This window comes from Trichechus manatus, unplaced genomic scaffold (genome assembly GCF_000243295.1).
Source record: "Trichechus manatus latirostris isolate Lorelei unplaced genomic scaffold, TriManLat1.0 scaffold00087, whole genome shotgun sequence".
Classification (NCBI taxonomy): Eukaryota; Metazoa; Chordata; class Mammalia; order Sirenia; family Trichechidae; genus Trichechus; species Trichechus manatus.
In genome coordinates, this window is record NW_004444023.1 from 7,577,647 (window position 1) to 7,600,495 (window position 22,849).

Sequence of the window (22,849 nt, forward strand, 5' to 3'; positions counted from 1 at the left end):
ATTCCCTCTCCTTGAGCATAGAGAATGTGACCCACCTGGAGCTGGGCTTGTAAGGACACGTCAACTGGGCCCTGAGGTATAAAGACAATAGCTAAGATAATCTTGGAAAATACCTTTTAGGGAAATTTTCACATAAAGCGAATTAAACAGAACGCAGAAGACTTTCTACTCTTACCTTCTTCTATTAGCATTTAGTGAGTAGAAATTTGTTGGACCAGTGAAGACCCTCCTGACTGTCATTACTGAAACCTGTACCAATGATTGTTAAGAAAGACAATTCAAAATGTAGGATTACAATTTCTAGCCAATCTGAAAAGGTGAAGCTTTCAATGGTTTTGCCCATTTGTAATGTTAATATATACTGATGGTTCTGTAATGATTGTGGGACTCTGGCAGACATAGCTATGGCAGCATGCTTGTCTGTTTTCCCATTCTTGCCTATTCTATAATATTCTTTGGACTTGGACAGACATGGCTCTATCAGCATGCTTGTCTGTTTTCCAACTTTTGTCTGTTCTGTGATATTTCCTTGGGCTCAGGCGGACATGGCTCTGGCAGCATGGTTGTCTTTTCCCACTTTTGCCTCTTTGAACATATGCCGAATAAAACTTTCTTTTTGCTTTACTCAACTTTGTGATGTTTTTACCCTACAACAGCTTGAAATGAGCCACCCCAGAGGCAGGAAAGGGAAAAATCCAACCACCACCAAGAAAGAACAGCCAGGAGTCAGCACGTTTTGGACCTGTGATCCCTGTACTGAGAAGCTCCTGGAACCAGGAGACAGAGATAGAGAAAGATATAAAACTGAAGGCAGAGACCCGTCAGCAGGAGACAGCACAGTAGGCTTCCCTACCCACGGAGAGAAAAAGTTGAGTGCCTTTGGGCAGACGTGGAGGGCCAGGGAGAGGCGTTCCTTGGAGCACATCTAGGAACAGGCTGTCCTGATGGAAGAACTATATTCTAAGGTGTCCTGAATCTGAATTGTATCTGTTAGTTCCCTAATAAACCCCATAATTGTGAGTATTGTCTGTGAGTTCTGTGTGGCCATTGCAATGAATTATTGAACCCAGCAGAGAAGTAGAGACTGCCATGTGAGGGATGGTTGGTGTCAGAATTGGTAAAGATGGCGGAGAGAGAAGACATGTCTGACTTCCACCTCATGGGCATCAGCTTGGGCTGTTGATACTGATTCTCCTTCCCCCTTGTGAAGTGAGAGGAGGTCAGATACTGCCCACACGCCACTTTTACAGCTGCCACAGTTTCTCTGCCGCTGCCTCACACTGTCTTGCACCGTCTCCAGTGTTACAGCTCTCTTTTTCTGTGTCCTGGGTGTAGGAGGTTCTCAGTGCAGGGACCCAGGTCCAAAGGATGCAGTTCACTCCTGTCTTGTCTTGGTGGTAGTGAGGTCCCCCCTCTGCTCTGAGATTGGCTCTCTTTTAAGCCCAGCAGATGGCAAAACTAACCAATCCCCTAGTTAGGGTTTCATGCATTTTATTTACATGGTCCCGTCCACACTTTGATGCCATGCACCTTATCTGCACTATTAACGAGCTCTCCAATCCCCATGATGGGGCACAAGCACCTTATTTGCATGGTCCCACTCAATCATTTGGTGAAAGTTACAAGACCATGGCTAGAAAGGCGATATAAAAGCTATCCATTTCACTGCATTGGGTTACTACGAATAATACTGCTTTAAATATGTTGGTATATGTCTTGTGGTTCAAATGTTGACTCATTATGTGGGGATATAAACCTTAGACTTAAATTGCTATTTCCAAGTGTGCCTATAACTTCAACCTAATAGATGATGCCCAAGAGTTTTCTAAAGTGGTTGTACAACTTTACAGTTTCTCCAGCAGAGTAGTCTTCATTTTATAGTTAGTTCATTATGTGGCATGTTTAAAACATGTTTCCAGACCCTGATGTAAACTTATTTTCTTAAAGCTTCATTGATTTTTCATTCTCACTGAGGCTCACACTTAACCGTGAATTGATAGTTTTGCATGTTGTGAGATAGGGATCAAGCTGTGTTTTTTTTTTTTTCTTTCACATGTATATCTGATTGTCCACCATTTTTTGAGAAGACACCTATTACCCATGTCTTTGCAAATTTTAGATCTTAGGTTGTATTGCCCATGGGTGTAAAATGTTCTGAGTCATCAACTAAGGGGACAGTCAGCAGTACTGAGGGTCTTGTATTAAGAAGAGTGCCACAAGCAGTGACAGAATCTGGGCCTAGAGGAAATGTACCACTCACATTGAATTTTTCCTTTAGCCTCCAGTTCCTGACTCCCAGGCAGCAAGAGAATCACTTGAAGAAAGGAGGAAGAGATTGTAGGATTTGAATATCATCATTTCTGGGGACACTCTTCATGGAAGACTGAGATTTCTGAACAGAAAATAGAGCTGATCCAGAAAACACAAGGACAGAGCATCCAAGTTGCTGGCAAATGTCCCAGGAACAAAAGAAAATGGTCGAGGCACAGGTGACTTTTGGTTTTATGCTTTCCTTTGTTTCCTAATGGATTTGCAGAGGCCTGTAAAATATCGGTGCAGTTCATCTGAGAAGTATAAATTTGGAAAAGTAGAATTTGGAGAAAAATAAACTTAGACTGTGACTTCAGAATCAGGCAGTATAGGATCAGGAATATATTGTTCGTGGGATTAACACTAAAGTATTGATGTTGAATATAATATGTGACTGGGGGTTCCTTGGGTTACATTACTGTCAACTTGCATTTAATATTTCTCTGACCAACAAAAGAAATTCATTATAATTTAAATGCTGTGTCCAGTTTTTAAGGAGAAAGTAGATCAATTCCTTGGGAGACTTCTGTATTCCATGGGAATTTTTTCTGAGTAAGTTTCTTTGATGTTTCCTCCTCGAGGTGATGTGGTGGTCAGTATCATGTACATCAGCATTCTCATAGATGCATGTAAAATGGGACTAGTAGTAATAGTAGTATAAAAATAGCAGGCAGATTCTGACATCTTCTAACTTCAGGGATAGGAGAGAGAATAACCATCAGCATCAACCAAAAGCTGATTCCTGTAAGGTAGAGGTAAAACATAACTTGCACCTTCCAACCTTTTTATGAATTCTGACACCAGCCGTCTCTCCCACAGCACTCTGTACTTCTTTACTAGTTTGGTAATTCATTGTATTGGCCACAGAGAACTCACAGACCATATTCACAGTTACAGTGTTTATTAGGGAAGTAAAAGGTTATTACTCGGGATCACAATCAACAGTCTACAAATTGGGATCAGGATCAGGAAGCATGTAGGCAAAGTCCCCTTTCTTCAGTGCAGGATAACTCTCTCTGTCTTGTCTCAGCCATGTAGGGCTCTCCTGGACCCCCTGAAGACATGCATCTTTTGGCCCCCTGAGAAGAGTCTCCTCTCAGCCCCCTGAGCTCAGTCTCCTCTTGGTCCACTGAGGACAGGCTCCACTCAGCCCCATGAGAACAAGCTCCTGTTAGCCCCCTCAGGACAAGTTTCCCTCTCGGCTCTCAGCCTGTCCTCTGCCTTGCTCGTCCAAGTGTTCTGCAGCTCTGTTACTCCGACAGGAAGTGCCTGGAGGCACCCCACTCTGCCAGTAAGCCTCCTGCCAGAAGGCGCTCCTGCCTGCTTTAGCTGCCACTCAGCACACCGCTGTGTCTCTTTTGCCACATGGCCCTGCAAGCCCACCACTCCTTCGTATGCCCATCTCCTGCTTCTGCTGCCACTGTTTCTCTGCCGTGCTTGCTTCCACCTCTCTCCCTCTCATGCCTTCTCTGGTGTTACAGCTTGCTGTCTCCTGGGTCTAGAATTTCTCAGCACAGGGAACTCAGGTCAAAAGGACATGTCCTGCACCCGCCTCTTCTTGTTGGTAGTGAGGTCCCCTCTTTCACTTCTGAGATGAGCTCCTTTTAAGCATAGTGGGATGACAGAACTGACCCAATTTCCTAGTTAGGGTTCCATACACCTTATTTGCATACTTCCACCCCCATAGCAGTTCCATGCACCTTATTTGAATTATTAGGTTGTCCAATCCCTTTGGTGGGCCACAAGTACCTTATTTGCATAGTCACGCCCAGTCATTGTGTGGGAATCATAAAGACGGTGGCTAGAAAGGCCATATGAAGTAATTAACTGCACTGCAAGTAGTAGCTTCAGAACCTGTCTAACTTTAGGGGAGATAATGACCAGGATCAGCACAAAGGTAATCCCTATGAGGTGGAGGTCAAATATAAGTCCACTTTCTGACATTTTTTTACCAGTTCTGACAATAGCTGTCCTTCTGATTAAATCTTCTACTTCTCTTCTGGGTTTGATAATTTGTTACATTGGACACAGAACTCACAGACCATAGTTACAGGTAAGTGGTTTATTAAGGAACAGGGTACAACTTGGGATCTGCTGCAGGAAGCATGTTGGCAGAGTTTCCCTTCTCCAGTGCAGGGTAGCTCTCTCACCTCTCAGCCATGCAGACCTCCTCTCAGCCCCCTCAGGACAGGCTTCTCAATCCCCTGAGGATAGGACTCCTTTCAGACCCTGAGGACAGGCTCCTTTCATCCCCCTCAGAACAAGCTCCTTTTGGCCCTGCTGTCTGCCACCACTGACTCTACTGTGGGGCCCCTTCCAGGCCTGTCGCCACCAGCACTGCCACTGTGCCCCTTTTACTGTCTTCAGTGTTATAGCCTTTGATCCATTTTTCAGCTCTTTTAAGAGATTCCTTGCCTCCTCTCTCTCTGTTTCTTCTCTCTTTTTTCTTCCTTCTGCTTTTCTTCCTGCTTTCTGTCTCTCAAATGTCTGTGGGTTTGGGTGCTTATATCTACAACTCCTTGTCAGTTTCATGGCTTGGCCGTCCGATGGACCCACAAACTGACAAAAATCCCCTTTGGGTAGACCACAGATACATCATTTGCATAGTATGCCACTGACACTTCATTTGCATAGTCTGTTGACCAGTCCCTGCATTGTGCTTATGTGGTGCAGTGAATTACTTAATATGGCCTTTCTAGCCATGGTCTTTGTGACTCACACAGGGATTGAGTGGTACTATGCAAGTAAGGTATGTGGAACCTGTAATGACTGGGGTTATGTGTCAACTTGGTTAGACCATGATTCCCAATATTGTATGATTGTCCTTCATTTTATATGTTGTGGATCCTGACGTCTACATGTTGATGAGGCAGGATTGGTTTGGGGTGTGTCTTTGGTCACAGCCTTGCAGGAGCCATGACTCAAGTCCCACCGTTACTCAAGTTATTCCTTTCTCTGCGGTGTGGCCTGCATCTAAGATATATGTGTGTGTCTTGGCGAGGCTCCTTCTCTCTCTCTCTGCATCTGGATCCTTTGTCTGGAAGGAGGTCGACTGACCTCTGCTTCTGGGTACTTGAGCTGGAGGCCTGTTATCTGACTTGCCGATTCTGGGATTCACCAGCCTCCATCATCTGACCTGATTTGCCAGCCTCTGCAGCTTTGTGAGCCAGCAGCCTGTGGTCTGAATGGCTGGTTTGGGTTCATCAGCCCCTGCAGCCTTGTTGGATCAGGAGAAGGCTGCACCTGACCCATGGATTTGGGACTTTTGCCAGCCTCCACAACCATGTGCTCCATTTCCTTTATACGGTTCTTGCGTTCTGTGAGATGTTACAGTGAATTAGGAAACCCAAAGACAGGAGGGAGTACTGAAGGTAGAGGGAATAGTTGATGTGAGAGATAATGGAGCGGTACAGCATTTCAGAAAGGTTGAACATTTGTGACATCTTTAACCGCGCTTCATAGGAACCAGCTTTGTGTTTATCCTTAAAAAAGAAATTATTTGTTTAGCTTACCAATCACAGGGCAGGCTGCAGTCCAGGGCCAGACAGAAAGTATTGAACCAAGTTGTTTACAGCTTACCCAGGAAATGTCAATCAATCTGGCAAAAAGTATGAAACCTTCTAGGGTAGAAAACTTGGGCTGAGGTAACTTCTCTGGATTTAGGGTGGAATTCTCTCAAGGTGTTTTTCCAAAGAACCAAGGCAAAAGCCACATAAAGAAATTCATTTGACCACGATTGAAAAGTAGGTTTCCTATGGCTGTTTCTTCCAGGGTCCCTCATAGACATTCATAGGACTAGACCAAGCAACCTCAGTGGTCACAGAAGATGGACTAGGGTCTCATCTGAGAGTCAGATGAGGAAGGATCTGATTTGAAGCTCATTGACTTGGTCGTGGGCATGATTCAGTTTCATGAGGGCCTCAGTTCCTCAGTGTGTGTTGGCCAGAGGAAGCCCTCAGTTACTTGCACGTGGCCCTCCCCAACATGGCAACTTGCTTGATCAATACCACTAAGACAGAAATAACACCAAATATGTAATCTATTCACAGAATAACATCGTATCACCTTAGCACATTCTGTTAGGAGGAATTAGGCCAGCCCATAGTCATGGAGAGGGGTCTGTACAAAGGTGTGAATAGGGCTATTTTAGAATCTGCCTGCCACATATCTTTTGTTCAGTGAAAAATTATTTTTGAGTGGAGTGAGATCTTTGAGTATTTCTTCTCCCTTAACTATTTTCTGTTTCAGAAGTTATGGATAGGCATATGTTAGTGTATGAATAACTTCAAGTATAAGAATCAATGCAAAGCCAATTCCTATGAGGTCAAATATATCCGAGATTTCCACATTTTCTAAGCCTCTGTGCCACTCCATCTCTGACACCAGCCACTCACCATCCCCTCAGCACTCTTCCCTCCCTGGTTTAGGGTTGGCAGTTCACTGCAACATCTCAGAAAATCACTAACTGTTCTTACAGTTAAGTGTTTTATTAAGGAAGTAAGAGGTTACAACTTGAGATCAGGATCAAGGAACATGTAGGTAAAGTCTGCCTTCTTCAGTGTAGAATAGCTCTCTTAGCTCCTCTCGGATGTAGAAACAAGGAGGCCTTTCTCTCTGTGTGCACACAGTCTCTCAGCTATTTAGGCCTCTTCTCAGTTCCCTCAGGAGAGGCCTCCTGTCAGCTGCCTCAGGACAGGCTTCTCTTGGCACCCACAGAACAGACTCCTTTTAGCCCTGCAGGCTGTTGCCACCAGCTCTGTCGCTGGGCCCGTTCCAGGCCTGTTGCTGCTGGCACTGCTGCAGGGCCTCCTCCTAGCTTCTCGCTGTCTTCACTGTTACAGCCCTTGTTCCATGTTACAGTTCTTTTAGGAGGTTCCTTGCTGTCTCCTTGCCTTTTCTCCTTTCTGCTTCTTCCTGCTTCTTGTCAGAAAAACCTGTGGCATTGGCTGCATATATTCACAAACTTCTCATTTCAAGGCATGGCCCTTCCTGCAGCGCCATGAACTGACCAGTCTAATCCTGGTAGGCCACAGACACTTCATTTGCAGAGTAGGCTGTAGTGACTTCATTTGTATAGCATATCGACCAATCAATGCAAAGTGTATGCCATTCATAGGGCAGATTGCCACCCAGGAGCAGACAAAAGGTATTGAACCAAGATGTTTACAATTTACCCAGGAAATGTAACAAACCCTCTGTGGTAGAAAGGTAGGGCAAAGGTAACTCTTCAGGGTTTAGGGGGAAAAATCTCTTAAACTGTTACTCCAAAGAACCAGGGCAAAAAGCCACGTAATGGAAATCATTTCACCACAGATAGACATTCTCACTCTATCCGTGTTTACTAATGTCTCCTTCATATTCTCTCTTTGCTACATTTTGTGTAATTTCTTCAATTATACATTAAAGTTGACTAATTATTTCTTTAGTGTATTTGATATATGTGGTAAAAGGAGTTCCTTCATGTGGCTTTTTGCCTTGGTTCTTTGGAAAAACAGCTTCAGAGATTTTTCCCGTAAGCCCTGAGGAGTTGCCTTCGCACTAGTTTTCTTTGCAAAGAGATTGTTACTTTTGTCCTGGTTGATTGACATTTCCTGAGTAAATTGTAAACAACTTGGTTTGATTCTTTCTGACTGGTCTTGGCTGTAGCTGGCCCTGTCATTGGTAAGCACCTTGCAGGGGTTGTTCAATAGGCTATACAAATGAGGTGAGTTGTAGCTTAGCTGCGCCTACTATCCAAATGAAGTGTTTGTGGCCTACCAAGAAGGGACTGGTCAGTTCATAGCCTTGCCTTGAAATTGATGAGGAATTTGTGGGTGTAAGCAGCCAGCACCACACAGGTTTGTCAGACAGAAAGAAGGAAGAAGAGAAGCAGCAGGAAGAAGCAGAAATAAGAAGGAGAGAGAGAGAGAGGAGGCAAGGAATCTCCTAGAAGAGCTGTAACATTGGTCAAAGGCTGTAACACTGAAAACACAAGCCTAAAAGGGGCCCAGTGCAGAGCTGGTGGTGACAGACAGCAGGGCCACAAGGAATCTTTCCAGAGGGGGCTACGAGGAGTCTATATCCTCAGAGGGCCAAGAGGAGCCAAGAGAGCTGTCCTGCACTGAAGAAGGGAGACTGCCTTCATGCCTCCTGATCCTGATCTCGAGTTGTACCCTGTTCTTAGTAAACTACTTAACTGTTACATCGTCTGTAAGTCTGGGTAGCCAGTGCAACATATTAATGAATCCAGAAGAGAAGTAGAGAGTGCCGTGGGAGTGGCAGCTGACAGAATTGGTAAAATGTTGTAGGGTGAAGGTATGTCTGACCTTGACCTCATAGGGTTCAGTCTTGAACTCATCTGGTTCATTATCCCCCTGAAGTTAGGTTCTGACAATGCTACTGATACTGCTACTATGTCTAGTCCCATTTCACAATATAATGTTAATTTTTCTGTTAATGTATATACATATGTATTTGTGTAGTATGTGTGTATGTGTGTGTGTAATTAATGTGAGATGTTTCTAGTTTAGACAATTTCACTGCTACACATTATAGAAAATACTAATTTCATGAGTGGGTGGATTATAGAATGCACAAATACAGAATAGTTTATTATGATTTTGCTTTTTCTATAAGATATTAAAAAACAAAACAAAAGTAGGTATATAGATGGCAGCAGCCTATATAGAGAAAATGAGCAGAAAAACTTCCTTCACATTTCATTCATATCATGAAAAGGAAATCACTTCATTAAACAGGATGCTCTTAATACAGGAATCACTGACGTTTAGTGATGTGGCTGTGAAGTTCACCTGGGAGGAGTGGCAGCTCCTGGACCCTGCTCAGAAGGACCTGTACCGGGATGTGATGTTGGAGAACTGTCGCAACCTGGTGTCTGTTGGTGAGGACAGCTCTCCTGCCATTGGTCTTTACTTTTTCAACTGCTGAAATCTTTGGAGTGTCTGTGGTGCTCTAAAATGCAGATTCTCAGTACAATCTGTGGCTCTAGATAAGTGGGTGTATTTTCCCTACTCGTGACAGAAAAATCTTTAGTTTGTACATTTGAAACTTGTTTTTTCACAGTCCAATATTCTGCAGTCTTCACAACCCAAAGTTAATTTCCTGAGTCTAAGATTCTGTGATTTCCCATGAACAGGGTGTCAAGTTAACAAACCAGATGCGCTTTCCAGGTTGAAACGAGAACAACCATGGACTGTATTAGACGAAAACCATAGTGGAATCTTTTCAGGTGAGTGAGCGAAAAGTGGTAAGTGGGGAAGGCTGTGGAAGTCCTGTACAAGTAAGAGAAGGTGTCACAGCTGGGGGGTTGTCTGAAGATACATAAAAGTACCTCTGTGTGAGACCTCTTTTTCTTTCTGGGAGTTTAGAGAAATATATACTCCTCTATCTATTCTGAGCTAGATCCTTGTTTATTTGATCTACTTTTTGATAATTTTGGTTCCATAATTTTCTTCCTCTTAGCATTCTGAAATCTTTCCGTTCTTCATATTCTTCCACCTTCCTTACTATGAAATTCTACCTTCCAGGCATCTCTCCAAGCATAGAACTTTGAATTTGTAACTGTCCTCAGAGTATGGCACCTAATCCCCCTTTGAGTAATACTGATTTTACTTCTTAGTATCCAACCCCATTTTGCTGTTGCGCCTGCACAGTAAACTGGTCTCTCATTGTTCTTTTATGTGCTTCCTTAGCTTCTCTTGTCCCCTACTCTGATACCCCAATTCTATTTTGTCATTTGTTTTCCTAACCCTTTAAAGTTTACGTCAGTCTTCTGAGTTAATCTTCTGTTTACTAGAGAAGATTGTCAAATTGACGTCTCCTTTGAAGTTGTCTAACATAGACTTTTTAATGTATATTTTACTCATCTTGATGAAACTTCCCTATGATTTCCCAATATGTGCAAGGAACTAGGATCATGTTCCCAGCAAGAAAACCCCTGTCAGCTTAAGTTATCCTTTAGTACAATACATCTGATATTCCAGCCATCCTGGCAGTTATCTTTAATGTTTCCTACCTGCAGAGCTCTTCATGATGATTTTTTAACTAGAAAAAACATTTTTAATATTCTGAATTCTCATTCTGTTGTAAACCAGATCATAACTCATATCTACTGAAATGATAACCCTGACTATAGGAATCAGCCCAAAGATGGTTCCTATGAGGCCGAGGTCAAATATATCCTAAATTCCCCACTTGTACACTATTTCTGATAACCATCCATTCTTCCTCAGCACTCTCTTTTTCTAGTGGGTTTGATAATCCATTGCAGTGGTCGTAGAGAATTCACAGAAACACCATACTGCAATAACAATTTTTAATATAACAAAGACGTATATGAACAAAGGATGTAAATGAAGAAGTGCATAGGGCAAGGTCCACAAGTGTTTGCTGCAGAGAACCTCAACACCTCAAGAACATCCACTTACTCTTCCTGAAACAGATGTTCACTTCATCAAGCAGGAAGCCTTTCACCCAGGAACTATGCCGTGATGTCATTCAGTGGGCTCTGCTGTCAACTGCTCTTCTCACTGGCTCCCAACTCCCCTTGGCTGGCTCTGGAATAGGTCTCAGACAGTCCTAGTTCTTGACTGTTTCTAGCTACTCTAGGTCAGCGACAGCTCTAGGCTGACTTCACGACAGCTCTTGGTACAGAACTACCTTAGTGGTGCGCCCTCTTCTGCGGGCAGCCCCTTGCTTGTGGTGCCCTATTCCTCAGAATGTTACATATTCTGGCCAGGGTTCAGTCTTTACACTCTGCTGCCACCATCGAAGTTCGCTTCTTTCTGCAGCTGCATGTCTTTATTGTAGGTGCTTCCTCAGTTATCATCGCAGCTCTACATGTTATACCTTTCTTAACCTGTCTGAGGGGGACTTAGCACCGGGCCCATGTATCCAAAGGATGAGCTCATTTCCTCTGGTTGGATCTCATCAATCAGGAGGCCCCCCAGAATCCTCAGTGCTTTTGCCCTTCATTTAGGCCTGTCCTTAAGACTGGGAGTGGGTCCCAAGGCAATACAAGTAAAGGTCAGATTGGACAGGCTCCACAGCCAATCCTAGTAAAGGGCAGACTGACCATTCTTTCCGGCCAATCCCAGTAACGGACCGACCAGGCCGCACTCCCCAGCCTATCTGGGTAAGGTCAGTGTAATGCTGTTTGTGAAGCCTGTTTTCTACTAGTGTCAGAGCTTGTCTAATTACAAGAGTAGGGATGAGAATCAGGATCAGCACGAAGCCGATTCCTATGAGGTGGAGGTCAAACACACCTCCATTTTCCAACTTTTTCACCATTTCTGACACCAGCTGCCCCCCCACCCTCAGCACTCTCTACGTCTCTGCTGTTTTATAATTCATTATGATGGCCACAAGAACCCACAGATCTTACTTGCTGTAAAAAGTGTGGGGCAACATCTGACCTTCTCTAACTTTACAGTGGGGAGGAGAGGAGACAGAATCAACATTAGTCCACAGTTGATTCTCCATCCTTTTTACCAATTCTGACACCAGCCGTCACTCTCACAGTGTTCTCTACTTCTCTGCTGGGTTTGATAAGTTGTTGCCATGGGCACACATAACTCATAGACCATACTCAAAATTAGGGTGTGTATTAGGGAAGTAATGGGTTACAATTCAGGATCAGAAAGCATGTAGGGAAAGTATCTCTTCTATGCAGGACAGCTGTCTCAGCTCCTCTCACCCCCCTGAGAACAGGGTGATCTCTTGTCCTTCGGCCCTCAGATATTGCCTAGCCTCTGCACTGCCCTGATCGGTGTTAAAAAGTTCTTTTAGGTTTGCTGATAAGTATCCAGAGGTACTCTATTCTGCCAGGAAGCCTCCCACCTGGAGGCACTCAAATCTCTTGCTCCGTGGTTCAGCATGCCCACTGTAGGCACCTCGCTCAGTTGACCGGGAAGCCCACTATAGCTGTCTTGCGTTGGTCCCCTGGTTTCGTTGCTGCTGTTTCTCTGCCACTGGATTCTGCCGTGTTTTCTGCCACTTCTTGCCGTCTCCGGTTTTTATAACTCTCTTTGTCTCCTGGGTCTAGTAGGTTCTCAGCGCAGGGACTCCAAGTCCAGAGGATGTGCTCCAGTCCTGGCTCTTCTTGGTGGTAGAACGTTTTCTCTCTGCTCTGGGATTAGCTCTCTTTTTAAGCCCAGCAGGATGGCAAAACAGACCAGTCCCCAGCATATACCTTATTTGGGTCCCATCCCCAGCAGGATTTCCATGCACCTTATTTGCATTAGCAGCAAACTGTCCAATCTCTTTGGTGGGCCACAAGCACTTTATTTGTGTAGTCCCACCCAGTCATCGTGTTGTAGTCACAAAGGCTATGGCTAGAAGGACTATATTAAGTAATTCTCTACACCACACTCAGAATTACGTTCTTTATTGGGGAAGTTAACAGGCTACAACATGAGATCCTATCAACTTGGAAGTAATGGAATACAATTCAGGAGACAGCCATACAGTTCCTCAGCGAACCGAGACAGCCCTCAGCTCCTTTTCTTGCAGTGCTCGCAGGCAGGCAGCCCTTCTAGCTGTGCCAACCACTAGACCTTACTGGGCCACTGCCCTGCTTGGCAAGCGTTACAACTCTTTTAGCTTCACTGACAAGTGTACTCCACTGGCAAGCCTTCAGCTCTTAGGAGCTCGATTCTCTGTTGCAAATCCATTACAGATGTCTCTTGCTGCCGTCTCTCATCATCTTCGGTATTATAGCTCTATTAGGAGGTTCTCTTACTATTTCTCTGTATGTGTCTATCTCTGAAAATCACTGTCGGGTTGGCTACTTTTTATAAGTAAGTCACTCAGTACTGTTGAGTGGTTTTATGCACCCTATTTGCATAGTACACTAACCAATCCTAGAAGATTGTGGCCCAGTCAATCACTTTTGGCGGAATTAAAAACCTAGGGCCAGAAAGGCCACGTATAAGAGCAAGCCGTTGTACTGCAGCCACATAAGGAGCCTGCTGGACCACACTACTTCACTTGAATTCCTTTGTATATTTACTAATTGTGCTAACTGCACTAAAAAAAAAAATGGGCAATTAAGGCAAATCCTGTCTTCACTGGTAACTATTTGGTTACGATCAGCATGAAACCAATTTCCACTGTCCCATGTCTCCATTATCATTTTTGCAAACCACTTAATGTGGCACTTTGTCCTCCCTAGCCACCTGAAACCAAATCCTCTCCTCCCTGACTGCCCAGAGCCAGGTCCTCTCATCCATGGCTGCCTGGCGCCCGGTATTCTGTGTCCTGCACATCCTGAGCCGGGTCAAAATACACAAGTTAGAAGCTTGCAGTCCTTCTGATCAACTGCCTGCTCAGTCCCTCTCAGAGTTAGCCACCTGAGCACTGTCAGAGTTTACAAGTTAGCATGACTCTGTTCTCTGACTGCTAAAAGGGCAGACACCAGCCCTGCAGGCTCATTGCCCCCTTTGGGTTTGTTAATTCTTTAGAAAGACTCACAGAATTCACCAAGACTGCCTATACTTACAGCTCCAAACCAAACCAAACCCATTGCCGTTGAGTCAATTCTGACTCATAGTGACCCTATAGGACAGTAGAACTGCCCTGTAGGGTTTCCAAAGCTATAATCCTTATGGAAACAGACTACCATATCTTTCTCCCACAGAGCGCCTGGTAGGTTTGAGCCACCGACCTTTCAGTTAGCAGCCAAGGTGCATAACCACTGCATCACAAGGGCCCCCTCATACTTAGAGTTAGCCATTTATTATAACCAGAGAGGATAGAAATGAAGAGATACCTCAAGCATGGTCTAGAAGAGGTCCCAACATGACACTTCATTGCCTCCAGCTACATCCACCTTCTTCCATGCATGGATGTCCTCAGCAGTCCAGGAAACCTCAGACTTCCTCTTGCATTGCGTTTTGCTGGCTTCATTTTATACTCGTGATTGGCAGCATCAATTGAAAAAATGAATATGCGTGATTGCTTGCATCAAGCCCCCCTCACATCTTCAGGTTAGTTGACAGGTATATTTGTGTAGCCCCCAATCATTTCCTCACATTCTAAAGTGTTTATCCTAACTGTTATAAAAAAACATGGGCACCTTGATTGCTGGAAAATTGCAAGGGCTGTCTTTCAAGGAAGGAGTCGTGGTTTTGCAGTGGTTAAGCACTCGGCTACTAACCAAAAAGTCTGTGGTTTGAACCCAGCAGCCTCTCTGCTAGAGAAAGATGTGGCAATCTGCTTCCATAAAGAATACGGCTTTGTAAACTGTATGGGGCAGTTCTGCTCTGTTCTGTAGAGTCACTAGGAGTCAGAATTGACCCAGCATCAACGGGTTTGGTTTTTGTTTTGTTTTTTTAATCTTTCAAGAGACCAAAGACAAAAGCCAAATTGAGTTCTTGTTCTTGTTAGGTGCCATCAAGTCGCTTTCAACTCATAGCGACCCTTTGTACAACAGGACAAAACACTGCCCAGTCCTGCTCTGTTCTCAAAATTGTTGCTATCTTTGAGCCCATAGTTGCAGCCAGTGTGTCAGTTCATCTTGTCGACAGTCTTCCTCATTTTTGCTGACCCTCTACTTTACCAAGCATGATGTCCTTCTTCTCAGGCACTGGTCCTCCTGATAACATGTCCAAAGTATGTGAGATGAAGTCTCACCATCCTCGCTTCCAAGGAGTAATCTGGCTGTACTTAACTCCAGAACAGATTTGTTCCTTCTTCTGGCAGTCCGTATTCAGTATTCTTCGCCAGCATAATAGTTCAAAGGCATCAATTCTTCTTCAGTATTCCTTATTCATTGTGCAGCTTTCACATACATATAAGATGGTTGAAAATACCATGGCTTGGGTCAGGTGCACCTTAGTCCTCAAATAGACATCTTTGCTTTTAAACACTTTAAACAGGTCTTTTGGAGCGGATTTGCCCAATTTAATATGTCATTTGAGTTTCTGACTGCTGCTTCCATGGGCGTTGATTGTGGATCCAAGTAAAATGAAATCCTTAACAACTTCAACATTTTTTCCATTTAGCATGATGTTGCCTATGGGTCTACTTGCGAGAGTTTTTGTTTTCTTTACCGAAGGCTGTTGTCTTTGATCTTCATCAGGAAGTGCTGCAAGTCCCCTTCACTTCCCATAGGCAAGGTTGTGTCATCTGCTTATCGTAGGTTGTTAATGAGTCTTGAGTTCTTAGTCCCACACTAATTCTAATCTTTCTCTCAGTTCATTGTAAATATTATAACTGGATTCACTTCAGTCCCTCGGTGGACTTTTCCAGTTCCAAAGGCCTAAATGTTAGAATGATTCAAACTTCGGTGTTCATCTTCTGTAAAAACAGTGTGGGGGCAGTATCTGACCTTCTGTAACTTCACAAGGGAGAAAGAGAATCAAGATCAACAGCCCAAGGTTGATTCCTATGAGGCAGAAGTCAGACATGCCTCCTTTCTCCACCATCTTTACCAATTCTGTCACCAACCGTCCGTCCCATGGCACTACTTCTCTGCTGCGTTCAATAATTCATTGTAGTGGCCACACAGAACTCACAGACAGTATTCACGATTATGGGGTTTATTAGGGAAATAATATGATAATTCAAGTTCAGGAACACTCGGGATACAGTTCATCCATCAGGACAGTCTCTTAGCCGTGCTTGCAAGGCTGCCTCTGGCCCTCAGCCTCCGCTCTGCCCATACAAGTAGATACAAAGCTTTTTTCGCTCTGCCAGTAAGTGCCAGAGGCACCCTACTCTGCCAGCAAGCCTCCTGCCCAAAGGCACTGAGCTTTCTTCTCGCTCCATGGGCCAGAAATCCCACCACTCTCTCTCCTACTGTCTCCTGCCATCATTTCTCTGCCGCTGCTTCTCAGGACCTCTCTCTCTCTCTGTCTCTGTCTCTCCCGTTCTTTCCCTCTGTGTCCTGGTTCTAGGACCTTTCTCAGTGCGGGGGTCCCGGGTTCAAAGGACACACTGTCCGCTCCTGGCTGTTCTTCCTTGGTAATGGTGGGATCCTCTCCTTCCCACTTCTGGGGTGGAGGCCCAGCAGACTGGCAAAACTAACCAATCCACTTGTTGGCCCACAATTACCCTGTTTGAACAGTCCCACTCTTATCACTTGGGTGGGAGTTACAAGACACAAGTGATCCATTGCACTGCATCTACCAAATGTAACAGTCTGCATTCTTCACATACTGTGCCTAGTGAATAGTTGATTTTCAGTGAAGATTTGTAGAGTAAATGAATCTGTCCTTTACCAGTTGGAATCAGGAAGTGTTAAAACTCTGTGGTCTGCGGGTCCCAGTGAATTGCTTATATTTTACATTCTCTACATGTTTTGCAAGGCCTTATTTAAGTAGCAACCAAATCTGTATTCATTCTTTATGTGTTATCTAAACTTATTTCTACACTAACTGCTTTTACTCTTTAAGTTGTTTATGTTATTGTATTTCTATCAATGTGCAAGGAATATTTCACGTGTTTTATTTACACTCTTATCAGAGGGTTGTCACTAAAGATTTGCCTTACATCAATGCATTTTTTTAAATGGCTTCATTCCACATCAAGACGATGAATGGATTTATTCTGTTCTTTCCTAGAAATCATGAACATTGATGATCATCTGCTTGGACACTCACAAAAAGAAAGCAAGGTGAACAGCAAGGAACAGTGCTATGAGCATAATGCATTGGTAGATATCGTTCATCGGCACAAAAATCATTTTCCTTTAAGGGAAAATCATGCTATGTTTGACTTACATGAAAGAGCTGTGAAATCAAATTTAACTTTACCATCAGTCAACCACAGCAAATGCGATGAAATAAAGAACTCTGCTGAGCTCACTGGAGATGAGAAAACCTTTCTCCATGATGCCCAGGAGCAATTTTGTTTGGAAATGAAATTCCCTGAAAGTCAAAAATCCAACAGCACGAAATCTCAACTCATTCAGCATCAGAAAACTCACAAAACAGAGATATCACATGTATGCAGTGAACGTGGGAAAGCTGTCATTAGTAAGTCTTTCCTCACTGAGCCCCAGGTCATTCATACAGGGGAGAAACGCTATAGATGCAGTCTGTGTCGGGAAACCTTCTTTAAAAAGTTCAAGCTCATTGAACATCATCACACAACTCATAAAGGACAAAAATCGTATAAATGCATGGAATGTGGCAAAGCCTATCTGCATAAATCACAGCTCAATAATCATCAGAAAGCTCATCTGGCAGAGAAACCCTATATATGCCATGATTGTGGCAAAGGCTTCATCCAGAAGACACATCTCACTATTCATCAGCGAACTCATACTGAAGAGAAGCCATATATATGCGATGAATGTGGTAAAAGCTTCAACCAGAAGGGACATCTCATAGTTCATCAGCGAACTCATACTGGAGAGAAACCCTATATATGCAGTGAATGTGGAAAAGGCTTCATCCAGAAGGGAGATCTCACTATTCATCAGCGAACTCATACTGGAGAGAAACCCTATATATGCAGTGAATGTGGTAAAAACTTCAGTCATAAGGGAAATCTCATTATTCATCAGCGAATTCATACTGGAGAGAAACCCTATATATGTGGTGAATGTGGTAAACAATTCAGCCAGAAGTCACGCCTCATAGCACATCAGAGATTTCACACAGGGAAGATGCCTTTTTCGTGCAGTGAAAATGGAAAATCTTACTCCCAGAATGCAACTTTCATTAGACATCTAAAAATTCACGCAGGAGAGAAACCCTTTCAATGCAGTGAATGTTCGAAAGCCTTTGAAACGAAGCTAGAGGTCATTGAACATCAAAGATCTCATACAGGAGAGACACCATATTGCTGCAAAGAGTGTGGACAAACTTTTACCTGTACTTCTTCCTTTTATTCACATAAAAGAAAACACAAAAGAGAGAAAGGTGTAGATTCAATCAAGTTGGAAGACTCTTCCACAACAAGTCAGATCTCATCACATACCAGTGAGCTCATGCAGGAGAAAAGCCCTGTTAATACAGCGACTGTGCAAATGCCTTCTCTGGCACCTGAGACATCAGTAAACATCAGTGGGCTCCTAACTAATATGAACTTAGTCCTTGTGGGAGAGCCTGTTGCTAGATGTGAACCCTCAGCAGATAATAGAGAATTTGTACGGCAGAGAAACCTTGTGAATGCAGTGAATTTGGTGGTGCCTTCAGTGGTCAATTATGTCTTATTTTATGACAAATAAAACCTATAGGATAAACTCATACATACACTGGGGACCAGGATTGAGCAAAAATTTCTACCTCATTATATGGCTACAAAGTATATCCCAAGGGAAATCATGTGATTGCAGAGGCTGGGAAGGCCTGATACGCTCATTCTGCATAAATATGTACTTTGATATTGGGACATAGTCTGATGTTAACACAAACACATATTCATCAGTTCTGTTGTGCCAGTTAAATGTATGAAAGTCTGAGTTAATCGGAAATAACTGAATTTTTAAATCACATAAGATCATCAGTGTCTGAATGGTGCTGTAAATAAAAAACCAAATAGGGGTTGGTGGGAAAGGGGCAATATTAAATTGATGGGGTAGAGGGCACATATGTATAATTTTAGTTTGCCCAGAGCATTGTGAAGGATTAACCCAAAACTATATTGTCTGCTATACATAGTAGAACTTTATATTATTGAGATGGACCTACGAAACAATGGTCTTACATTGAGTCTATTCATTAATAAACCACTTTAACTATAGCCTGTCAGTTCTGTGTGGACACTAAAATGATTTATCAAACCCAGAAGAAAAGTAGAGGGTACTGTGGGGAGGTCACCTGTTGTCTAAATTGGAGGTAAGTCTGACCTCCTCCTCATTGGAATCAGCTTTGGGCTGTTGGTGATTTGCTCTTGTGAAATTACAGGACTTCAGTTGCTACTAGAACTGTAAAGTTGGTGTCAGAAGTGTGATTCGTTGTCATGGTTCCTGACTTATGGAAATATAGGGTTTTGGAAGAGAAAGGATGAATGGGCATGGCATGAGAAAATTTTGATTCTTGGGTGATTATTTTGATTTTTCCTATATGTAATGGCTAAAATGCAAGAGATGATATGCTGCAGCAGTGGACAGGAAAGCTCCATGTGAAGTGGATTGGGGTAAAAGCCCAGCAGGCTAAGCAAGATGATTAATAGGGGGCCAGGGCCTTCTGATTCAACCCAGCTAAAGACCTAAATCCATATGCTTACTAATGGGTAAGATAGATGCTGGAAAGCAGAAGATGAAACTGCAATGTTTAAAAAGGTTATTTATCTGAATGTACTATATTTGCCTGACTAAAGGTGTTTTTTTCCCTACCTGGTGGTGTAAAACAGACCTGAATGTATGATGGGAATGAATATTGGGTATTGTAAAAAAAAAAAAAAAAAAAGCATGTTACTCCACCCCTCGGACAATACTTGATTGGATATGCTAAAATGGGGTACTAGTAAATGGGGCTTCTGCCAAAAGCCTGTGAGATTAGGAGATTGCATTTTGAGAGACAATTGTACTGTGAGAGTACTAGGATGATTGAAGTCTTGTAGACCAAAGAACTACTTGTTGAATGAATAGTAAAAGAATGTTCATGTAAGGTACAGCCCTATGGAATCTGAAAGGTATGTTCAATAGGACATGTCAGTGCCCACCAGAAGAACTCCCTTTCAAAGGACTGGAAGTTAATGGAAGCTGGTGAGTAGATAGCTTGGTATGCTTGCTTGAGGTGACCACTTGGGTCTACACGATGAGTGTACGTGGGTGAGATGCATCAATAAAAGGATGGGACAAGTTTGGACATGTTCCTTTGGCACCTGTTGACCTATCCCTGGGTGGGTAGGGATGAGAAAGAGAACGGGATGGCTGGTATAAAGTGCAGTGGGGACTTCTGAGCCTACAGGTGGTAACCCATTGACCTAGCTCATGGTGACTAGGGATAACCTAAGCTGACCCCAAGTGAATGGGATGAAGATGAGCTAACCTTAACTGAATGGGTATGAGATAACTTGACCCTGGGTAAAGGGGATAAAAGAGAGAGGTTTAATAATGTGAGTTGGTATAGATGGCTGCAGTTTGGTGGTGTCTTAGTCATGTAGTGCTGCTATAACAGAAATACCACAAGCGGATGGCTTTAACAAAGAGAAATTTATTCTCTCACAGTCCAATAGGCTACAAGTCCAAATTACAGGGCATCAGCTCCAGGGGAAGGCTGTCTCAGCTCTGGAGGAAAGTCCTTGTCAGTCTTCCCCTGGACTAGGAACTTCTCCACACAGGAACCCCAGGTCTGAAGGATGCACTCTGCTCCCGGCACTGCTTTCTTGGTGGTATGAGGTTCCCATGTGTCTCCGCTCACTTCTCTTATTTCTCAAAAGAGATTGGCTTAAGACACTAATCTTGTAGACCTCGTCAATATAATTGCCGCTAATCCATTTTATTACAGCATAGGGATAGGATTTACAACATATAGGGAAATCAATCCTACAATACTGGGAATCATGACCTGGCCAAGTTGACAGATATTTTGGGGGGACCCAACTCAATCCATGACACTCCACCCTTTGGCCCCCCAAAATTCATGTCCTTGCCACATGTAAAACATTCATCCCATCATATCATAGCAGAAGTCATAAATCAACTGCAAGTCCAAAATCCAAAAATTTGTCTTCGCCTGTGAAATCTAGAATACAAGTCATCTGCTTCCAAAGGTACAGTGGTGCAACAGGCAGGCACAAGCTAGACATTTCCATTATAAACGGGAGAAACTGGAGGGAAAGAAGGGGTAACCAGCATCCAGCAAGTCAGTAGAACACATTACATTAGCCCTCAAGGCTTTAAAAATAATCCTCTGTTCTCTGAGACAATTTACACAATGGCCCTGCCCTCCAGACTCTAGGTATTGGCCACACTCCAGATTCTGAGTGGAGGCCCCTCAGTCCTGGGCTTCAGCTCTGCCTTCTAGGCCCACTGGGACAGCAACTCTGTTCCCTCGGCTTCAGGCAAACTATTCTAGTGAGTGGCAACTCCACCCTTAGAAACACCAGAGGCCATGGGTCCACCCTTTGAAACCCCAGAGGTTCTGGCCATGCCTTTTGAGACAGAGGCAGCTCGGCTTCTTGTCTTTCTTGTCTATTCAGCTTCTGCTTCCTGTGGCCTCTCAGCCCTTGGGCCTCATGCCTACATGTGCCCTGCTGGGGCAAGTGTTCCAAAGCCCTGTAGCTCCACTAATAAGTGCCTAGAGGCACCCTGCTCCACCGGGAAGCCTCCTGCACCAAAGCATTCGGCTCTCGCTCCATGGGTCAGCTCCAGTGCTGTCTGGAGCTGGTCTCCTAGTTCTGCTGCTGCCAGTTCTCTACTGCTGCAGGTCGTCTGCTGCTGCTTCTCACCATCTGTGCTGTCTCCAGTGTTAACAGTTCTCACTTCCTTCTGAGTTTTCTATCCATTCAGTTTCAAAACCACTTCCACATTTTAGGTATCTGTTAGAGCAGCACCCCACTTCCGGTACCAAATTCTGTGTTAGTCATCTAGTGCTGCTATAACAGAAATACCGCAGGTGGATGGCTTTAACAAAGAGAAGTTTATTCTCTCACAGTCTAGTAGCCTACAAGTCCAAATTGAGGGCATCAGCTCCAGGGGAAGGCTTTCTCTGTCAGCTCTGGAGGAAGGTCCTTGTCTGTCTTACCCTAGAATAGGAGCTTCTCTGCACAGGAACCCCGGGTCCAAAGGACATGCTTTGCTCCTGGCACTGCTTTCTTGGTGGTATGAGGTTCCCATGTCTCTCCGCTCACTTCTCTCTTTTATATCTCAAAAGAGATTGGCTTAAGACACTAACTAATCTTGTAGACCTCATCAATATAACTGCTGCTAATCCATCTTATTACAGCATAGTGATAGGATTTACAACACATAGGGAAATCAGTCATACAATACTGGGAATCATGACCTGGCCAAGTTGACAGATATTTTGGGGGGAAACAATTCAATCCATGACAGTCCACCGTTTGGCCCCCCCAAATTCATGTCCTTGCCACATGTAAAACATACCTGTTTTCAGAGAGAATATTTCCGATGTGCTCCGCTTACCAACTTTTTGCCTTTTCCCTTCACAGGAGCGTGTCTCTGCTGTACAGACGTTTGAATTCCTACTTGTCTGTTTACAAACTTTATTTTTTTTTAAACATACTGTTTTAAGGTGGGGCCATATTATTTTTCTGCCTAGCTTACTAGAAGCAATTTGACCTGGTCCATGTTTTCCCTGTGAAACTTGAGCCTCTGAAAATCTATCCATTTTCATCAAGGGTAGAGGATCAAGGAAACTGGACAGTACCAGGGCGTCCTCCAGGCAGTCCTTGCCTAAACAAACAAAAAAAACTTGTTTTCAGAAGCAAACCGCCACATCTTTATCCCTTGGGTGCTTTCTGCCTTGGGGGAACTGGTAGGGGAACAGCTGACCTGTGTCACCAGGCCTCCTATGTTCCTTGCCTACTAACCTGAAAACCAAGCCCATTGCCGTTTGGGTCGATTCAGACTCATAGCAACCCTATAGGACAGGGTAGAACAGCTCTGTAGGGTTTCCAAGGA

The 22,849-nt window shown here is 43.8% G+C and overlaps 1 protein-coding gene across 5 annotated transcripts in view; it reads left to right on the forward strand.

The window, feature by feature from the left end:
- Positions 1 to 22,849, forward strand: part of LOC101349462 (zinc finger protein 432-like) — a 58,546-nt gene that overhangs the window by 19,685 nt on the left and 16,012 nt on the right. For 3 of the 5 annotated variants that reach the window (XM_023736418.1, XM_023736419.1, XM_023736417.1), the window contains 4 exons: positions 2,279 to 2,489; positions 9,064 to 9,190; positions 9,446 to 9,538; positions 16,872 to 19,464. In XM_023736418.1, coding sequence (XP_023592186.1) covers positions 2,454 to 2,489; positions 9,064 to 9,190; positions 9,446 to 9,538; positions 16,872 to 18,484 — 1,869 coding nt within the window. In that variant the 5' untranslated portion in view covers positions 2,279 to 2,453 and the 3' untranslated portion in view covers positions 18,485 to 19,464. Of the gene's footprint in view, positions 1 to 678; positions 869 to 2,278; positions 2,490 to 9,048; positions 9,191 to 9,445; positions 9,539 to 16,871; positions 19,465 to 22,849 lie in introns of those variants that run through there. The other 2 variants (XM_023736420.1, XM_023736424.1) reach the window with 2 other exon arrangements.